Source organism: Dama dama, chromosome 28, assembly GCF_033118175.1.
Source record: "Dama dama isolate Ldn47 chromosome 28, ASM3311817v1, whole genome shotgun sequence".
Lineage (NCBI taxonomy): Eukaryota > Metazoa > Chordata > Mammalia > Artiodactyla > Cervidae > Dama > Dama dama.
The window spans coordinates 39,916,935-39,936,207 of NC_083708.1; the positions used below are offsets into that span (position 1 = coordinate 39,916,935).

Below are 19,273 nucleotides of genomic sequence, written 5' to 3' on the forward strand. Positions count from 1 at the left end.
AAGATTTCCTAGATTACTCTGATAATCTAGAGCTGAGCTGTAATCTATCTTGTTTTCCTTCTTGTTCATCATTAAAAAGCATTCAGAGCACAGAATATTTACCAGGGTTCCTACCCTTGGCAGATCCTGAACTCTAACTTCTTTAGCCCCATAATGATGGCTTTCAAAAGCACTATTTAGCCTTTCAACTGACTCTTCTGGAATCAAAAATGTCCTGAAAAGGAAGGGACCCCAAACCAACCACTCTGGAGGTCAACTTCTTTGAATTTAAATATGCACACAGATTTCTGAATTGGTGACCTTTCATCACCTTGTTAACTCTCCACCACTTCTGTGTATTTTCTTTTCTTCCTTTCTTTCTCCCTCCATCCCTTCCCTCTTTCTTTTTTAATATTCTGTCCAGGGTTTGTGTTTTCCTCTATAGAAAAGTTGATTCAAATGACTTAGTGTGCATCACTGTAACTGGAAATTTCCTATATACAGCTTCGTATCCTATTTAAATTACAATATGACAATCTTCCCATGACATTAAATATTCTTCAAAAACATACATTACTATAGAAAATATAGTCACCTGTTGTTCTAGGATCATATTCTTCTCTCGTTCTACATTGAGAACCATTCTCTTTGTATATTCTAGTTGCTTCTCTAGGAGGATGCAGCGAGACTGGGCTGAGCTTAACTGCATACTTATATCTATGAAAAAGAAAAAGTAATAATCAATATCAGAGAGTTATTACAAGAAATGTATTATATGAATTCAATCAAAAGCCAGAAGTTTAAAACTTCTTTACTTCTAAATAATGACTCTTCCGAAATTAACATAAATTTTGTGAATATCTCATTAATTATATATAACTAATTTAACATTGACTCATAAAGACCTAGAGAGTATACTTCTGAAAGGGAAGGATGTCAGTGACTGGTGGGATCACAAAAACCTGGCTATTCCTGGGAAATAACACCATATGGAAAACAGAAGACCTAAGGGAACATTTCATACAAAGATGGGCACAATAAAGGAGAGAAATGGTAAGGACCTAACAGAAGCAGAAGATATTAAGAAGGGGTGGCAACAATACACAGAAGAACTACACAATAAAGAGCTTCATTACCCAGATAATCATGACGGTGTGATCACTCACCTAGTGCCAGACATCCTGGAATATGAGGTCAAGTGGGCCTTAGGAAGCATCACTATAAACAAAGCTAGTGGAGGTGATGGAATTCGAATTGCACTATTTCAAATTCTAAAAGATGATGCTGTGAAAGTGCTGCACTCGAAATGCCAGCAAATTTGGAAAACTCAGCAAGGGCCACAGGACTGGAAAAGGTCAGTTTTCATTCTAATCCCAAAGAAGGGCAATGCCAAAGAATGCTCAAACTACCACACAATTGTACTCATCTCATACACTAGGAAAATAATGCTCAAAATTCTCTAAATGAGGCTTCAACAGTACATGAATTGTGAACTTCCGGTTGTTCAAGCTAGATTTAGAAAATGCAGAAGAACCAGAGGTCAAATTGCCAACATCCACTGATCATCGAAAAAGCAAGAGAGTTCCAGAAAAACATCTACTTCTGCTTTGTTGACTATGTCAAAGTTTTGACTGTGTGGATCACAACAAACTGGAAAATTCTGAAAGAGATGGGAATACTAGACCATCTGACCTGCCTCCTCAGAAATCTGTATGCAGATCAAGAACCAACAGTTAGAACTGGACATGGAACAACAGACTGGTTCCAAATTGGGAAAGGAGGATGTCAAGGCTGTATATTATCACCCTGTTTATTTAACTTATATGCAGAGTACATCATGAAAAATGCTGGACTGGAGGAAGCACAAGCTGGAAACAACACTGCCAGGAGAAATATCAATAACCTCAGATATGCAGATGATACCACATTTATGGCAGAAAGTGAAGAGGAACTAAAGAGCCTCTTGACAAAAGTGAAAGAGGAAAGTGAAAAAATTGGCTTAAAACTCAATTCAGAAAACAAAGATAATGGCATCTGGTCCCATCACTTCAGGGCAAATAGATGGGGAAACATAGAAACAGTGAGAGACTTTTTTTTTTTTTTCCATCTATTTTTATTAGTTGGAGGCTAATTATTTTACAATATTGTAGTGGTTTGTGTCATACATTGACATGAATCAGCCATGGATTTACATGTATTCCCCATCCCGATCCCCCCTCCCACCTCCCTCTCCACCCGATTCCTCTGGGTCTTCCCAGTGCACCAGGCCCGAGCACTTGTCTCATGCATCCAACCTGGGCTGGTGATCTGTTTCACCCTAGATAATATACATGTTTTGATGCTGTTCTCTCGAAACATCCCACCCTCGCCTTCTCCCACAGAGTTCAAAAGTCTGTTCTGTACATCTGTGTCTCTTTTTCTGTTTTGCATATAGGGTTATCATTACCATCTTTCTAAATTCCATATATATGTGTTAGTATACTGTAATGGTCTTTATCTTTCTGGCTTACTTCAATCTGTATAATGGGCTCCAGTTTCATCCATCTCATTAGAACTGATTCAAATGAATTCTTTTTAATGGCTGAGTAATATTCCATGGTGTATATGTACCACAGCTTCTCAAAAAATGGGCCAAAGAACTAAACAGACATTTCTCCAAAGAAGACATACAGATGGCTAACAAACACATGAAAAGATGCTCAACACCACTCATTATCAGAGAAATGCAAATCAAAACCACAATGAGGTACCATTACACACCAGTCAGGATGGCTGCTATCCAAAAGCCTACAAGCAATAAATGCGAGAGGGTGTGGAGAAAAGGGAACCCTCTTACACTGTTGGTGGGAATGCAAACTAGTACAGCTGCTATGGAGAACAGTGTGGAGATTTCTTAAAAAACTGGAAATAGAACTGCCATATGACCCAGCAATACCACTTCTGGGCATACACACCGAGGAAACCAGATCTGAAAGAGACACGTGCACCCCAATGTTCATCACAGCACTGTTTATAATAGCCAGGACATGGAAGCAACCTAGATGCCCATCAGCAGATGAATGGATAAGAGAGACTTTATTTTTGGGGGCTCCAAAATCACTGCAGATGGTGACTGCAGCCATAAAATTAAAAGACGCTTACTCCTTGGAAGAAAAGTTATGGCTATCCTAGACAGCATATTAAAAAGCAGAGACGTTACTTTGCCAGCAAAGGTCCATCTAGTCAAAGCTATGGTTTTTCCAGTAGTCATGAATGAATGTGAAAGTTGGACTATAAAGAAAGCTGAGAGCTGTAGAACTGATGCTTTTGAACTGTGGTGTTAGAGAACACTCTTGAGAGTTCCCTGGACAGCAAGGAAATCCAACCAGTCCATCCTAAAGGAAATCAATCCTGAATATCATTGGAAGGACTGATGCTGAAGCTGAAGCTTCAATACTTTGGCCACCTGATGCGAAGAACTGACTCATTTGAAAAGACCCTGATGCTGGGAAAGACTGAGGGCAGGAGGAGAATGGGATGACAGAGGATGAGATGGTTGGATGGCATCACAACTCTATGGCCATGAGTTTGAGTAAGCTCCGGGAGTTGGTGATGGACAGGGTAGCCTGGTATGCTGCAGTCCACAGGGTAGCAAAGAGTCGGACACCACTGAGCGACTGAACTGACTGAAAGTCTCTTCCCTAATATGTATATTTATATAATATAATATAAAAATGTATATTTCTTCTCTTTCAGAAAACTCAGATATATGCATTCCACCATTTCCATTCTCCTTATTTCTCAACTACTGATCACATAGTTAATTCTGTAAGAAGTAAGCAACCTCATTCTAATTCTTTAGCTTCCTTGGCTCTTTATTCTATGTTCGTTCAGTTACCTCAGGACTTTTTTTTCTCCTCATTTTGTCTATTTTTAAGTTAAAACACAAACTTGAACCTTGTTTATGAGGGTGATATAGTGTTACAGGAGGAAAAAATGCCACAGTTTTGAAGTGAACTATATATATAACTTATGGTCTAAATCTCTAAAATTTGTGACCAGAAGTCCTTTTCCTAATTTCCTCAGAAACCACCTACCTGTCCACTTCTTCCAATTAATCTTTTAAGTTATTTTTATTGTTTTATTTTTATATTATTTAACTACTAGTATTGCTTTTATTTTCAAATTTTTTAAAAATTATTAAAAATAGGAAGCATTTAAATTATATTGCAGGCTAATAATACATGATATGATAATAATATATAATATACAATATGATAATATATTGCCTTTCTCAAAGAAAGGCAATGCCAAAGAATGCTCAAACTACTGCACAATTGCACTCATCTCACATGCTAGTAAAGTAATGTTTAAAATTCTCCAAGCCAGGCTTCAACAATACATGAACCGTGAACTTCCAGATGTTCAAGCTGGTTTTAGAAAAGGCAGAGGAACCAGAAATCAAATTGCCAACATGTGCTGGATTATCAAAAAAGCAAGAGAGTTCCAGAAAATCATCTATTTCTGCTTTATTGACTATGCCAAAGTCTTTGACTGTGTGGATCACAATAAACTGTGGAAAATTCTGAAAGAGATGGGAATACCAGACCATCTGACCTGCCTCCTCAGAAATCTGTATGCAGGTCAGGAAGCAACAGTTAGAACTGGACATGGACCAACAGACTAGTTCCAAATAGGAAAAGGAGTACGTCAAGGCTGTATATTATCACCCTGCTTATTTAACTTATATGCAGAGTACATCATGAGAAACGTTGGGCTGGAGGAAGCACAAGCTGGAATCAAGATTTCCAGGAGAAATATCAATAACCTCAGATATGCAGATGATACCACCCTTATGGAAGAAAGCAAAGAAGAACTAAAGAGCCTCTTGATGAAAGTGAAAGAGTGAAAAAGTTGGCTTAAAACTCAACATTCAGAAAACGAAGATCATGGCATCTGGTCCCATCACTTCATGGCAAATAGATGGGGAAACAGTGGAAACAGTGGCTGACTTTATTTTTTGGGGCTCCAAAATCACTATAGATGGTGACTGCAGCCATGAAATTAAAAGACGCTTACTCCTTGGAAGGAAAGTTATGACCAACCTAGACAGCATATTACAAAGCAGAGACATTACTTTGCCAACAAAGGTCCGTCTGGTCAAGGCTATGGTTTTTCCAGTGGTCATGTATGGATGTGAGAGTTGGACTGTGAAGAAAGCTGAGTGCCAAAGAATTGATGCTTTTGAACCGTGGTGTCAGAGAGGACTCTTGTGAGTCCCTTGGACTGCAGGGAGATACAACCAGTCCATCCTAAAGGAGATCAGTCTTGGGTGTTCATTGGAAGGACTGGTGCTGAAGTTGAAACTCCAGTATTTTGGCCACCTCTATGCGAAGAGTTGACTCATTGGAAAAGACCCTGATGCTGGGAGGGATTGGGGGCAGGAGGAGAAGGGGACGTCAGAGGATGAGATGGCTGTTTGGCATCACCGACGCAATGGACATGGGTTTGGGTAAACTCTGGGAGTTGGTGATGGACAGGAAGGCCTGGCGTGCTGCAGTTCACAGGGTTGCAAAGAGTCGGACATGACTGAGCGACTGAACTGAACTGAATAATACATGAATTCTGTTGGTATTCTGAAAATATTATAATTCCTAAATACAACTTGCCTAAAAACTTAATTTTTCTTTTAATCTCAATAATTTATGAACTGTAATAACAGATAATATACAGGCAAGTTTAAAATTATATCCATTTAGTGCTAATATCAAAATATCTGAGAACAAGCCTGCAAGGTTTGAATGCATATAAGAACAAAGATATTGAGTAAACCTTCTCAGATTGGGCTTTTTATTTTCAAGTTGTAAACTTTTGCAACCTCTTCCTTCTGAGAATTACTGAATTTTCTTACCTTTTTTCTGCTTTATCAGTTCCTCATGTGCCAGATTTCTCTCACTTGTTTCATTCTCCAAGGCCTTTTTATATTGTGCCGCTTCTCTGGAAAGAATGTTCAGGTTATCTTCAGCTTGTGTTCTCTCTAACTCTAAACGATGAATCTTTTCCTGAAGAGTTTTTAATGCTAAAATAAGAGCTGTTGAAAAAATTTCCTTGATATTTTAAGTGAGAATTTTTGAGCACTTATAATCATAGCAGCATATAAAAGTGGGCAGTATATTTTTGCTAGTTAAGTAAAAAAAAAAGTAATTTATATTCCTCATAAAAAAGAAAAATGACTAAAATTCTAAAGAGGGACAAATTCTAACATGTCTTATAAAAATAATATATTTATGATTATATTTAGTAATTTTCTAAGTTTGAGATGTGAGAAAGCTAATAATCACATTTTAATTTAACAAAGCAAATATGTTCAAAACATATGCAAAAAAGATATATATGTATATGTGTGTGTGTGTGTATAGAGAGAGGGAGAGAGTTAGAGAGACAGGAGTGTGGGGAGGAAGGGAAGAAGTGGGTGAAGAAGGAAGGAAGAGAGGGAGGAAGGGAGAAAGGAGGGGAAGTTTGAGGCATACAAGTCTGAGCATGGATAAGGAAAATTAAAATATGCTGTTCACTAATTAACAAGGAAATTTAGGTTTAAAGTTAAAATTTTTTCTCAGTTCTTGATGTATTCAGTTTCAGTCAAATCACAAACATTTATTGTTTCTTTGTCCAAGATATAATGTTAATTTTTAGGACATATGAGGTAGAACACTGCTTCTTCCATCAAGAAAAAATTACAACCTAGTGGTTTAACTGATGTCAGGCTTGAAAGATTGTGTTACACACGTACTACTATGATTATTATTCATATATTAATATCTTCATAATTCAGGTAAGCTCAAGTTATAAAATTTTCAAGTATTATATGTTCTTCTAAGTTACAACTTCAAATTATAAAACTAGAGATGAATGGAATATAAATAAATGTTCAAGATTAACTTTCATATAGTTCATATCCAATTAGAAAGATATGTGTTAGAGATTATTGTTTGGTTTAGATTAATATTTCTTGTAGTTACTTTGTTCCACAAAGCTATAGTCTATTTATAATGGCAACCATTATTATAAAAGATCAAAAAACATGACTATCAGTATCTTAGAAAGTAATGTATATGGTACAGGTATTCCTGGAATCATAAATGTTTTTCTAATTCAATTTTAAGATTCTCCTAAACTTATATTTTAAAAGTTATAATACTTGTATTTTGAAGTTACTCCAATGAACTGGATTCATGAAGAATTTTCAAGGGTAATTTCGGATATATGCAATTTCTGAATTTAATTCTTGACTAAGATTAAAATCAACTTAATTCTTTAATATTCTAACCATCTTATTCATTAGAAGGATTCTCCAAATCTGACCTTTTATTCTTCAGAATATTTTCCTATTTTGAATGACATTTTTAATGATAAATCTGCAATATGTGCCTAGCTGGTTATATTAATCTTCATCTTATAGCAAAGAAGCCAAAATAAAAAATGTTAAGTAAATTAAATTTACAGAAACTTTAAGCAACAGAGTCAAAATTAGCATTTTACTAAGATTAGTTAAATATACAATCATCTTATTTTCTACATAAAAGTGAAGAGTTTTATATAACATGCTTCCTAATTCCCCTAATTTTAAATATGATTTTTTTTTATTGGCATTACCTTGGCTATTTGGACTACGAAGCATCTTAGAAGATGTAACTTCTAAGTTCACAGAGTAGCGAGTCTGAGATGATTCATCACTCTGGGTGACTGATGGAACACACACTCTTTCTGGAGGTTTAAGATAGCTTCCGACTATACTATGCATTAATTCAGAATCCATTATCTGTAGAGAATAAAGGAAAGACATAGTATAGCATCATTTTTTTCCTATGTGGATAACAAAAATATCAGAAAAAATTCAGGTGGAACTTTTAACATAAATATATAGTCATATACTGTGGAATTATGTCTTTATAAAGTTTATTATCACAAGTTCAACCATAATAAGCTCACCAGTAAAAGAACAGTATAGACAATCCTGCCTGATTCTCAGAGTATATGCTCTGAAGTGAGCATTACATGAGTGGTGTGAATTTGCTGGTTTCTCACTTGATTGTAAGATCATCATCTGAGCATTCCTCTACAAAGAGTTTGACTCTATCATTCAAACATAAAGTACATATTCTAAAAGACAACAAAGCTTTGAAACACAAGCCATTCATATAATATGATTCTCTAGATTCCAATATGACTTCCTATGGCATTTTTAAGGGTAATTTTGGATATATCAATTTCTGAATCTAAGCTTTGAATTCCACAACCCTATATACAAAGGATCATAAGTGACTACCACCAGCAGCTATATGCCAATAAAATGGACAACTTGGAAGAAATGGACAAATTCTTAGAAAAGTATAACTTTCCAAAACTGAACCAGGAAGAAATAGAAGATCTTAACAGACCCATCACAAGCACGGAAATTGAAACTGTAATCAGAAATCTTCCAGCAAACAAAATGCCAGGAACAGATGGCTTCACAGCTGAATTCTACCAAAAATTTAGAGAAAAGCTAACACCTATCTTACTCAAACTCTTCCAGAAAATTGCAGAAGGCAAACTTCCAAACTCATTCTATGAGGCCACCATCACCCAAATACCAAAACCAGACAAAGATGCCACAAAAAAAGAAAACTACAGGCCAATATCACTGATGAACATAGATGCAAAAATCCTTAACAAAATTCTAGCAAACAGAATCCAACAACATACTAAAAAGATCATACATCATGACCAAGTGGGCTTTATCCCAGGAATGCAAGGATTCCTTAATATCTGCAAATCAATCAATGTAATACACCACATTAACAAATTGAAAGATAAAAACCATATGATTATCTCAATAGAAGCAGAACAAGCCTTTGACAAAATTCAACATCCATTTATGATAAAAATTCTCCAGAAAGCAGGAATAGAAGGAACATACCTCAACATAATAAAAGCTATATATGACAAACCCACAGCAAACATTATCCTCAATGGTGAAAAATTGAAAGCATTTCCCTTAAAGTCAGGAACAAGACAAGGGTGCCCACTCTCACCACTACTATTCAACATAGTTTTGGAAGTGTTGGCCACAGCAATCAGAGCAGAAAAAGAAATAAAAGGAATCCAGATAGGAAAAGAAGAAGTAAAACTCTCACTGTTTTCAGATGACATGATCCTCTACATAGAAAACCCTAAAGACTCTACCAGAAAACTACTAGAGCTAATCAATGAATATAGTAATGTTGCAGGATATAAAATTAACACACAGAAATCCCTTGCATTCCTATACACTAACAATGAGAAAACAGAAAGAGAAATTAAGGAAACAATACCATTCACCATTGCAACAAAAAGAATAAAATACTTAGGAGTATATCTACCTAAAGAAACGAAAGACCTATACATAGAAAACTATAAAACACTGATGAAAGAAATCAAAGAGGACACAAATAGATGGAGAAAGATACCATGTTCATGGATTGGAAGAATCAATATTGTGAAAATCACTATAGTACCCAAAGCAATCTATAGATTCAACGCAATCCCTATCAAGCTACCAATGGTATTTTTCACAGAACTAGAACAAATAATCTCACAATGTGTATGGAAATACAAAAAAACCTCGAATAGTCAAAGCAATCTTGAGAAAAAAGAATGGAACTGGAGGAATCAACCTGCCTGGCTTCAGGCTCTACTACAAAGCCACAGTCATCAAGACAGTATGGTACTGGCACAAAGACAGAAATATAGATCAATGGAACAGAATAGAAAGCCCAGAGATAAATCCAGGCACCTATGGACACCTTATCTTCGACAAAGGAGGCAAGGATATACAATGGAAAAAAGACCATCTCTTTAACAAGTGGTGCTGGGAAAACTGGTCAACCACTTGTAAAAGAATGAAACTAGAACACTTTCTAACACCATACACAAAAATAAACTCAAAATGGATTAAAGATCTAAATGTAAGACCAGAAACTATAAAACTCCTAGAGGAGAACATAAGCAATTTAAATATTTTAGAAATGTACTCTACTTAATAGATTATAGTCAATGTTAAATAACCACACTGAAACAGAAAATTGTTTATATACAAAATAATTCACCAGCACAATTTTTAAAAATAAAGTTGCTTTAAAATGTAAATTTAGAATTTCTTTCTATAAATTAATTTACTTTAATTTTTGAGAATTGCAAAATTTCATTGATTTCACTACCTTCCCAATTCACAAGGCAAGGGAAGACACTTCCATGACTATGTTTCCTGTGATGGCAGAGAACATATTTAACTCAGCAGGGTTTTCTGCTTAGCCACTGCCATGATGTGTTGTCTTCAACGATATTCTTCATCAGTCTAGATTAGAAGTTATATAGCCTAGGAAGCTTTGCCAGAATACTTGATGCTCTTAAAATCTTGAAAGGCAATCATTTTTCTATTGTTATCAGCACTGGCTACCATTTACTAACCATGTCTCTGTCTCTCTGGGTTCTTGCTCCTCAGACACTGTCTGCTCCCCACAGGAGATTGCATCTATCTAAACTGTTGTTCCCTCAAAAAATAAGAGAGCAAAGTTAGGTAGAGCCCCAAAGGGCAGATGTTCTGAACATGATTGTACATCTTCAGAGAGAGGGTAGTGTTTAAAGCTATCCAAAGAACCTTGGAGTTACTCAAGATACTTGATTTAGTTTTCAGCTCCTGTTGAGTCTCTCCAATAATGAAAAGAATAAAATGTTGGATTAGTCACTATACACTGAAGTCCTTGGGAAGAATGTCTGCTTCCTCTGTCCCAAATATGGTGGTATTTTACTAGATGAATTTTTGCATGAATTAAAAAACAATTTCAAATTCAAAGGTTTTAATGTATATGATTACTCAGAAGATACCAATAAATTAAAAATTAGACCAAAGTTTATTTAAATTAAGTGTGTAAACACATCTGAAAGTAGGCATAAGCAGAATAACAACCCACTAGGTTATGAATGAAAAGAAAGGAAACAATAAGAGAAAAGAGCCATGAGTTCTCACTGTACTAGGGGTTCCAGCTTAAGCCTTACAACCTAGTCCTATATTATAACCGAGTGCTTAAAAACTGTTGCTCAGTTGCTAAGTCATGTTCGACTCTTTGCAACCTTCTGGACTATAGCATGCCAGGCTCCTCTGTCTTCCTGTATCTCCCTGAGTTTGCTCAAATTCATGTCCATTGAGTCAGCGACGCTATCTAACCATCTCATCCTCTGCCACCTTCTTCTCCTTTTGCCTTCAATCTTTCCTAGTGTCAGGGTCTTTTGCAATGAGTCAGTTCTTCACATCAGGTGGCCAAAGTATTGGAGCTTCAGCTTCAGCATCAGTCCTTCTGATGAATATTCAGGGTTGATTTCTTTAGGATTGACTGGTTTGATCTCCTTGCTGTCTGAGGGACTTTCAAGAGTCTTTCCCAGCACCACAATTTGAAAGAATCAATTCTTCAGTGCTCAGCCTTCTTTATGGTCCAACTCTCAGATCCGTACATGACTCTGGAAAAACCACAGTTTAGAACAAACAGACTTTTGTCAGCAAAGTGATGCCTCTGCTTTTTAATATGCTATCTAGGTTTGTCATAGTTTTTCTTCCAAGGAGCAAGAGTCTTTTAATTTTAATGGCTGCAATCACTGTCTGTGGTGATTTTGGAGCCCAATAAAACCTGTCAATGCTTCCACTTTTTCCCCCCTTGTATTTGCCATGAAGTATGGGACTGGAATCCATGAACTTAAGGTTGTTTGAATGTTGAGTTTCAAGTTTTTCACTCTCCTCTTTTCATCAAGAGGCTCTTTAGTTCCTCTTCACTTTCTGCCATTAGAGTGGTATCATCTGCATATCTGAGGTTGTTGATATTTCTTCTGGCAATCTTTGTTCCAGCTTGTGATTCATCCAGCCTGGCATTTCACTGATGTACTCTGCATAGAAGTTAAATAAGCAGGGTGACAATGTACAGCCTTATCGTACTCCTTTCCCAATTTGGAACCAGTCAGTTGCTCTATGTCCAGTTTTAACTGTTGTGTTTTGACCTATATACAGATTTCTCAGGAGGCAGGTAAGATGGTCTGGTACTTCCTTCTCTTTAAGAATTTTCCACAGTGTGCTGTGATCCACACAGTTAAAGGTTTAAGCATAGTCAATGAAGCAGAAGTAGATGGTTTTTCTGGAACTTCCTTGCTTTCTCCATGATTCAACAAAATGTTGGCAATTTGATCTCTGGTTCCTCTGCCTTTTCTTAATCCAGCTTGAACATCTGCAAGTTCTCAGTTCACGTACTGCTGAAGCCTAGCTTGAAGGATTTTGAGCATAACCTTGCTAGCATATGAAAAGAGTGCAATTGTATGGCAGTTAGAACATTCTTTGGCATTGCTCTTCTTTGGGATTGAAATGAAAATTGACCTTTTCCAATCCTGTGGCCACTGCTGTTCTCCAAATTTTCTGGCATATTGAGTGCAGCACTTTAATAGCATCCTCTTTTAGGATTTGAAATAGTTCAGCTGAAATTCCATCACCTGCACTTGCTTTGTTTGTAGTAATGCTTCCTAAGGCCCATTTGACGTCACATTCCAGGATATCTGGCTCTAGATGAGTGACCATGCCATCATGGTTATCTGGGTAATTAAGACATTTTTTTGTACAACTGTTCTGTGTATTCTTGCTATCTCTTCTTAATCTCTTCTGTTTCATTTAGGTCCTTACCGTTTCTGTCCTTTATTGTGCCCATCCTTGCATGAAATGTTCCCTTGATATCTCCAATTTTCTTGAATAGATCTCTAGTCTTTCACATTCTACTGTTGTCCTCTATTTCTTTGCATTGTTCATTTAAGAAGGCCTTCTTATCTTTCCTTGCTATTCTCTGAAACTCTGCATTCAGTTGGGTATATCTTTCCCTTTCTCCCTTGCCTTTTGCTTCTCTTCTTTTCCTCAGCTATTTGTAAAGACTCCTCCTCCAACCACTCTGTCTCTGTTGCATTTCTTTTTCTTGGGGATGGCCTTGGTCACCACCTCCTATATAGTATTATGAACCTCTGTCCATAGTTTTTCAGGCACTCTGTCTATCGGATATAATCCCTTGAATCTATCTGTTACCTCCACTGTAATCATAAGGGATTTGATTTAGGTCATACCTTAATGGCCTAGTGGTTTTCCCTACTTTCTTCCATTTAAGTCTGAATTTCGCAATAAGAAGTTCATGATCTGAGCCAGTCAGCTCCAGGTCTTGGTTTTACTGACTGTATAGAGTTCCTCCCTCTTTGGCTGCAAAGAACATAATCAACCTGATTTTGGTATTGACTGCAGCTGAGGTACCACTGCATAAAGAAACTATCCCCCACCTGAAGAATGTGTTAGACACAAATATTTAACTGCAAAGCATTTTCACTTGCTCTTGAGGGAAGCAAATGTTCCAAAACGGTCTGTTTAAACAACCAATGTCTATTCTTGCTGGTGGCTGACTGTGCCATCATCTTTGCATAATCTCAGAGGACTATTAGGGAGACAGCATTTAGGAGGTGATCAGAGATACTACAAGAGGGTCTTGAAACAGAGGACTCTCTGTTTGGCATTTCACTGGTAATTCTTGCTAATTTGCTGGTAATTCTTTAAAGTTTAGATTTTTCTTTAGAGAGACTGGAGAAAGGTCAATAGTTCTGTTTCTTTTATCTGGTTTTCTTTGTGTATGCATATAGGTTAACTTATCTAAAGAACAAACAAAATAAAGGTTGGACTAACTTTATTTTATTGTTAATGTATATTATTAAACTTTAAAAAGTACTCTTACAACTGAGTAGAAAAATCTGTGGTTAAGGGATCTGCTTTATAGGTTCTCTAGTAGATACTACAATCTATTATTTATAATATATAATAATTAAAGCATTAAGATAGTGATATAAAAATGACTGGTCAATAGAAATTAGTAAATCTAAGAACTTCACATAAATACTTCCAGAGGATTCAACATATGATTCATTTGTTGTTCGTTCAATAAATGATGTTACAAAAAATGGGAAAAATTCAGTTAAACATTTACCTGATTGCACACATCAGTATAAAACTTCAGATATAGTACAGAGTTAATTTTCTTTAATTAAAAAAAAAACAGTGGATAGTTAATCTTAGAAGAGGGTGAGACATTTTATGTTTAAAAGCAGGGAGAAAATAAAGATATAAAGGCTACATTAAAATTCATACCACAACATATAGAAATTATGAACAAAATTGAAAGACAAAAGGAAAGCAGAATATATTACTTTCAATGCAGCATTCTGTCCAGGAATGTGTTACCTGAATCTTAGCACATCACAAAAGCCCCAAATGAAAGACATTCTATTTTTACAAAGGGGGGGACTGTTTTCTTTAAAAATGTCAATGTCATAAAAATGATGACACTTCTAAGTATATATATCCAAAATAATTGAAATCAGGGTCTCAAATAGATATTTGTACACCCATATTCATAACAGCATTATTCTCTACAGTCAAAAGGTGGAAACCAAACATCCATCAATGAATAAACAGATAAACAAAACATATAGACATATAACGGAATACTATTTGGCCTTAAAATAAGAGGAAATGCTAACACATGCTAAAACATGGATGAACATTGAGGACATTATGCTAAGTGAAATAAACCAGTCACAGAAAAACAAATACTGTATGATTCCACTTATATGAGGTATCTAGAGTAGTCAAACTCATAAAAACGGAAGTAGAATGGTAGCTGAGAGGAGGGGTAAATGTGGAGTTGTAGAGTTCCAGTTTTCCCAGATGAAAAAGTTCTGGAATATTAGTTGTACAACAATATACTAGTTGTACAACAATATACAGGTTGTACAACAATGTGTGGTAGGGGAGATGAATTAAAAACAAGATATGATTCAATGGGATCAATTCCATAACAAAAGCATACATAGAGTGTCACAGGAGCACAGAAGAGAGATTATCTAACTCTTTTTGTTTGACAGAGAGATAAGTAAAGCCAGAAATAATTTGGCATTATCAACAGTTTGGAAAGAGTAGTTTAGGTAAGTATAGCAGAGTGAACATATACACTGACTTTTGTTTCCTCTCTAAAACCCACTAAAATAATATTAAAACTTTAAAAAACTTTATAAACCTACAAGGACAAAGAAATCAGAAAAGGTGACAACGACATAACTTTGGAAAAGGGAAAACAGATGTACAAATAATAACAGACTTAGCTAATGCAAAAAAGGCAAATTCCTAACTCAAGTAATGAAAGTGACTTTTAAACAGAATCTCTAAAATGGCTCATGAATTAGCTGCACCTCTGTAAGTAATGGGAGTCTTAGGTGGCTCAGGTAAAGAATCGCCTGCCAGGGCTGGAGATCCAGGAGAAGCGGGTTCAATCCTTGGGTTGGGAAGATCTCCTGGAGTAGGAAATGGCAACCCACTCCAGTATTCTTGCCTGGAAAATTCCATGGACAGAGGAATCTAGTAGGCTACAGTTCATGGAGGTGCAAGGAGTTGGACTCAACTGAGTATGCACACATGCACTGTGAATAAACTTGTAAGTTGTTAAGATAGGGCTGAAACCTAGAGAACAGGATGAAAGTTTAGTTTAGAAGTAAATTATATGTTTAAATCCCCTTTGCTTCTCCATATAACCAGAGATTGCTTTATCCCCCATCTGGGAAGAAGATTAGAAGTTTAGTTTTGTCTTTTTGTTTACAAATAGGGAATTTGGGAGTATCTCTGGATTGGGGGACACTCAACACAGATGAGGGTGGGAAACAGACTGAAAGCAGGAAGATTCAGTTCACAGAATACCGGTAGTCTACACATCCAAGTGGAGATGGGAAAATCCTTATCAAGGGACTATGACTAGCCCAAGGTAACTAAGATACTAAAGACAATAAAATGAAAGGATTGGACGAATTTGGAGTTTTCAATTTTTAAAAAATTATTATTTTTTTATCTTTTGGTCATGCCATGCAGCACATGGCATGTTATTTCCCTCACCAGGGACTGAACCTGCACCCCCTGCATTGGCAGTACACAGTCTTAGCCACTGGACCACCAGGGAAGTCTCCTAATCAGTTTTTTAGTGCCCCATTCTTAAATATAAGTTGTTTAACCAAGGCTTACCAGACATTGAGGAAAGATATGAAAGACAGAGATCAAAACAAGCAGACAATAAGAGGCTTAACAGGAATATAAAATTTGCAAATACATAATTATTGGAGACAGAAGTATAAACAAGGAGGGACATGACAGATCCCAGTGAATTTGGTTGGAGCACACTAAATAAATGTTGGCAATAAGAGATGGCCAGAAGCTCTTAGAGGAAAACATAGGTGGTACACTCTATGATATATATCCCAGAAAGATCGTCTTTGACCCACCTCCTAGAGTAATGGAAATAAAAACAAACGTAAACTAATGGGACATAATTAAACTTAAAAGCTTTTGCACAGCAAAGGAAACAATAAACAAGATAAAACAAAGACAACTTTCAGAATGGGATAAAATAATTGCAAATGAAACAACTGACAAACAACAAAATATACAAACAGCTCATACAGCAGAATAAAAGAAAAACAAACAACCCAATCAAAAAATGGGCAGAAGATCTAACAGACATTTCTCCAAAGAAAATATACAGATGGACAACAAATACATGAAAAGATGCTCAATATTAGAGATAGAGAAATGCAAATTGAAATGACAATGAGGTTATCACCTCACACTGACCAAAATGGCTATCATTAAAAAAATCTACAAACAATAAATGCTGGAGAGGATATGGAGGAAAGGGAACCCTCTTGCACTGTTGGTGGGAATGTAAATTGATACAGCCACTATGAAGAACAGTATGGAGATTCCTTAAAAAACTAGGAAATAAAACTACCATATGACCTTACAATTCCACTGCTAGACATATACAGTGAGGAAGCCAAAATTGAAAGAGACATATGTATCCCATTGTTCACTGCAGTGCTATTTACAATAGCTAGAACATGGAAGCAACCTAGGTGTCCATCAATAGATGAATGGATAAAGAAGTTGTGGTACATAAACACAATGGAATAGTACTCACCATAAAAAGGAACGTATAGATTCAGTTCAGTTCAGTTGCTCAGTCGTGTCCGACTCTTTGCAACACCATCAATCGCAGCACCCCAGGCCTCCCTGTCCATCACCAACTCCCGGAGTTCACTCAAACTCATGTCCATCGAGTTGGTGATGCCATCCAGCCATCTCATCCTCTGTCGTTCCCTTCTCCTCCTGCCCCCAATCCCTCCCAGCATCAGGGTCTTTTCCAATGAGTCAACTCTTCCCATGAGGTGGCCAAAGTATTGGAGCTTTAGCTTCAGCATCAGTCCTTCCAATGAACACCCAGGACTGATCTCCTTTAGGATGGACTGGTTGGATCTCCTTGCAGTCCAAGGGACTCTCAGGAGTCTTCTCCAACACCATAGTTCAAAAACATCAATTCTTTGGCGCTCAGCTTTCTCCACAGTCCAACTCTCACATCCATACGTGACCACTGGAAAAACCATAGCCTTGACTAGATGGACCTTTGTTGGCAAAGTAACATCTCTGCTTTGTAATATGCTGTCTAGGTTGGTCATAACTTTCCTTCCAAGATAGCAAGTAGGAATTTGCTGTGTGACACGGAGCTCAACCCAGTGCTCTGTGACAACCTAGAGTGGTGGGATGGAGAGGAAGACGGGAGGGGGATTCAGGAGGGAGGAGACATATGTATACCTGTAGCTAATTCATGTTGATGTATGGCAGAAGCCAGCACAATATTGTAAGGCAATTATCTGCCAATTAAAAAAAGAGAGAAATGGCTAATGAGTATATGAGCCAAACCACAAAGGATCTGTGTAACACACAAGGAGTTTGTATTTTATAGGATCAGGCAATGGGGAGTTAAGAAGGGATATAAAGGGGAACAACATGATCAGGTTTGTTGATCTGACAAGTTTATTCAGATAGCCCTGAGTGGGAAGAAATTACAGACAGACAAATTAAGAGGTTATTGAAGTAAGTAAAATGAGGAAAAATATAAGGCCTGAATGAAGACTGGAGTAAGTGAGATCAACATGAAAGATTCTTGGAAGATACAATCAAATGGACATAGGAACCAACTAGATATGTGAAGTGGAGGAGAGGAAAAAATCAAAAATACTCTCCAAGATTTTACTTGGGCAAGGAAAGAGATAGTAGTGGCATTAACAGGAATAAGGAATAATATAAAAGGAGATACAATCTGATGAAAACAACAAACTGTTTTAGATATAGTTGAATTTGAGTGCTTATGGACAAGAACTATCCACCAAATGAATTGAAATACAGGTCTGGAGTTTAGGTGAGCAGTCTAGGCTAGATCTAGAGATACAGATTTGGTTATCCATTAGATTACCCAAGGAGAGCATAAAGATTAGCATGTGTGTATGCATGAAAAGGGGTGGCTAAGATTCAATGCCTTTATCCATTAGAGAGCTAATGTTATCTGTCCACTGTGGTGCCCTTCAGATACGTTGAGGCAAAAATTTTAAAGGTCAAGAATGACAGATTTAGGAGATAAATGAGGAGCTCAAAATGCTGATGACCACCTAGCATTTAGAAGACAAATGAAGAATCAAAGGAGATCAAAGAGGAGGGAGCAAAAGTGGAGGGGGTGGGGAGAAGCTGGAGAAAGTAGTAACAAAGTCAAAGTAAGAACAGGTAATTGTTTAGTATCTACATTAACATGCTATGCCTTGTAGAAAAAAACAAACAGGGCATGGCTTCTGCAGTCAAGTAGTCTGCCATCTCACTTTTGAAGAAAGATGAGTAAGAGACAATGAGAGGAGGGAAAAAACACAGGGGGTAAGTTCGCTAGCAGTATATCCAGTAAAATTAGTTTGCTTATTTCATAATTATTAAAACTGTATTGAGCATTCTTCAACTCTATTATCCTAAATGAGTCTAAATAGAAGAAATATGACTACATTACTACAATATCCAGTTTCTGAAAGAGTGCAAAGCAATGCCAATCTTTTATAAATTGTAATACATCATCTAATTGTTATGTGCATAATTCTCAATGCCATGATATAAGTGCTACCTAATTTCCAAGAAAGTGTAACAACTTGTAGATTTAAAACATCTAGACTTACAAACATTTTATCTAATAAGTAGAAAGTTAGATTTTTCCTTACCGAACTTGAATACAGCAAGTTTAAAACTTAACAATGCCTGAGATTATGTAAGTGATTAGACTCTCCATCACCTTTACCTGTACTTTATCTTGAATATTCAGTT

General features: G+C 36.5%; 1 protein-coding gene across 6 annotated transcripts in view; it reads right to left on the reverse strand.

Annotated features, from left to right (window-relative positions):
- The window catches only part of CEP57L1 (centrosomal protein 57 like 1), a 75,977-nt gene that overhangs the window by 19,040 nt on the left and 37,664 nt on the right, over positions 1 to 19,273 (reverse strand). For 4 of the 6 annotated variants that reach the window (XM_061131616.1, XM_061131614.1, XM_061131612.1 and 1 more), the window contains exons 2-4: positions 7,612 to 7,777; positions 5,870 to 6,049; positions 575 to 696 (exon numbers count right to left, since the gene is read on the reverse strand). In XM_061131616.1, coding sequence (XP_060987599.1) covers positions 575 to 696; positions 5,870 to 6,049; positions 7,612 to 7,774 — 465 coding nt within the window. In that variant the 5' untranslated portion in view covers positions 7,775 to 7,777. Of the gene's footprint in view, positions 1 to 574; positions 697 to 5,869; positions 6,050 to 7,611; positions 7,778 to 17,057; positions 17,076 to 19,273 lie in introns of those variants that run through there. The other 2 variants (XM_061131613.1, XM_061131618.1) reach the window with 2 other exon arrangements.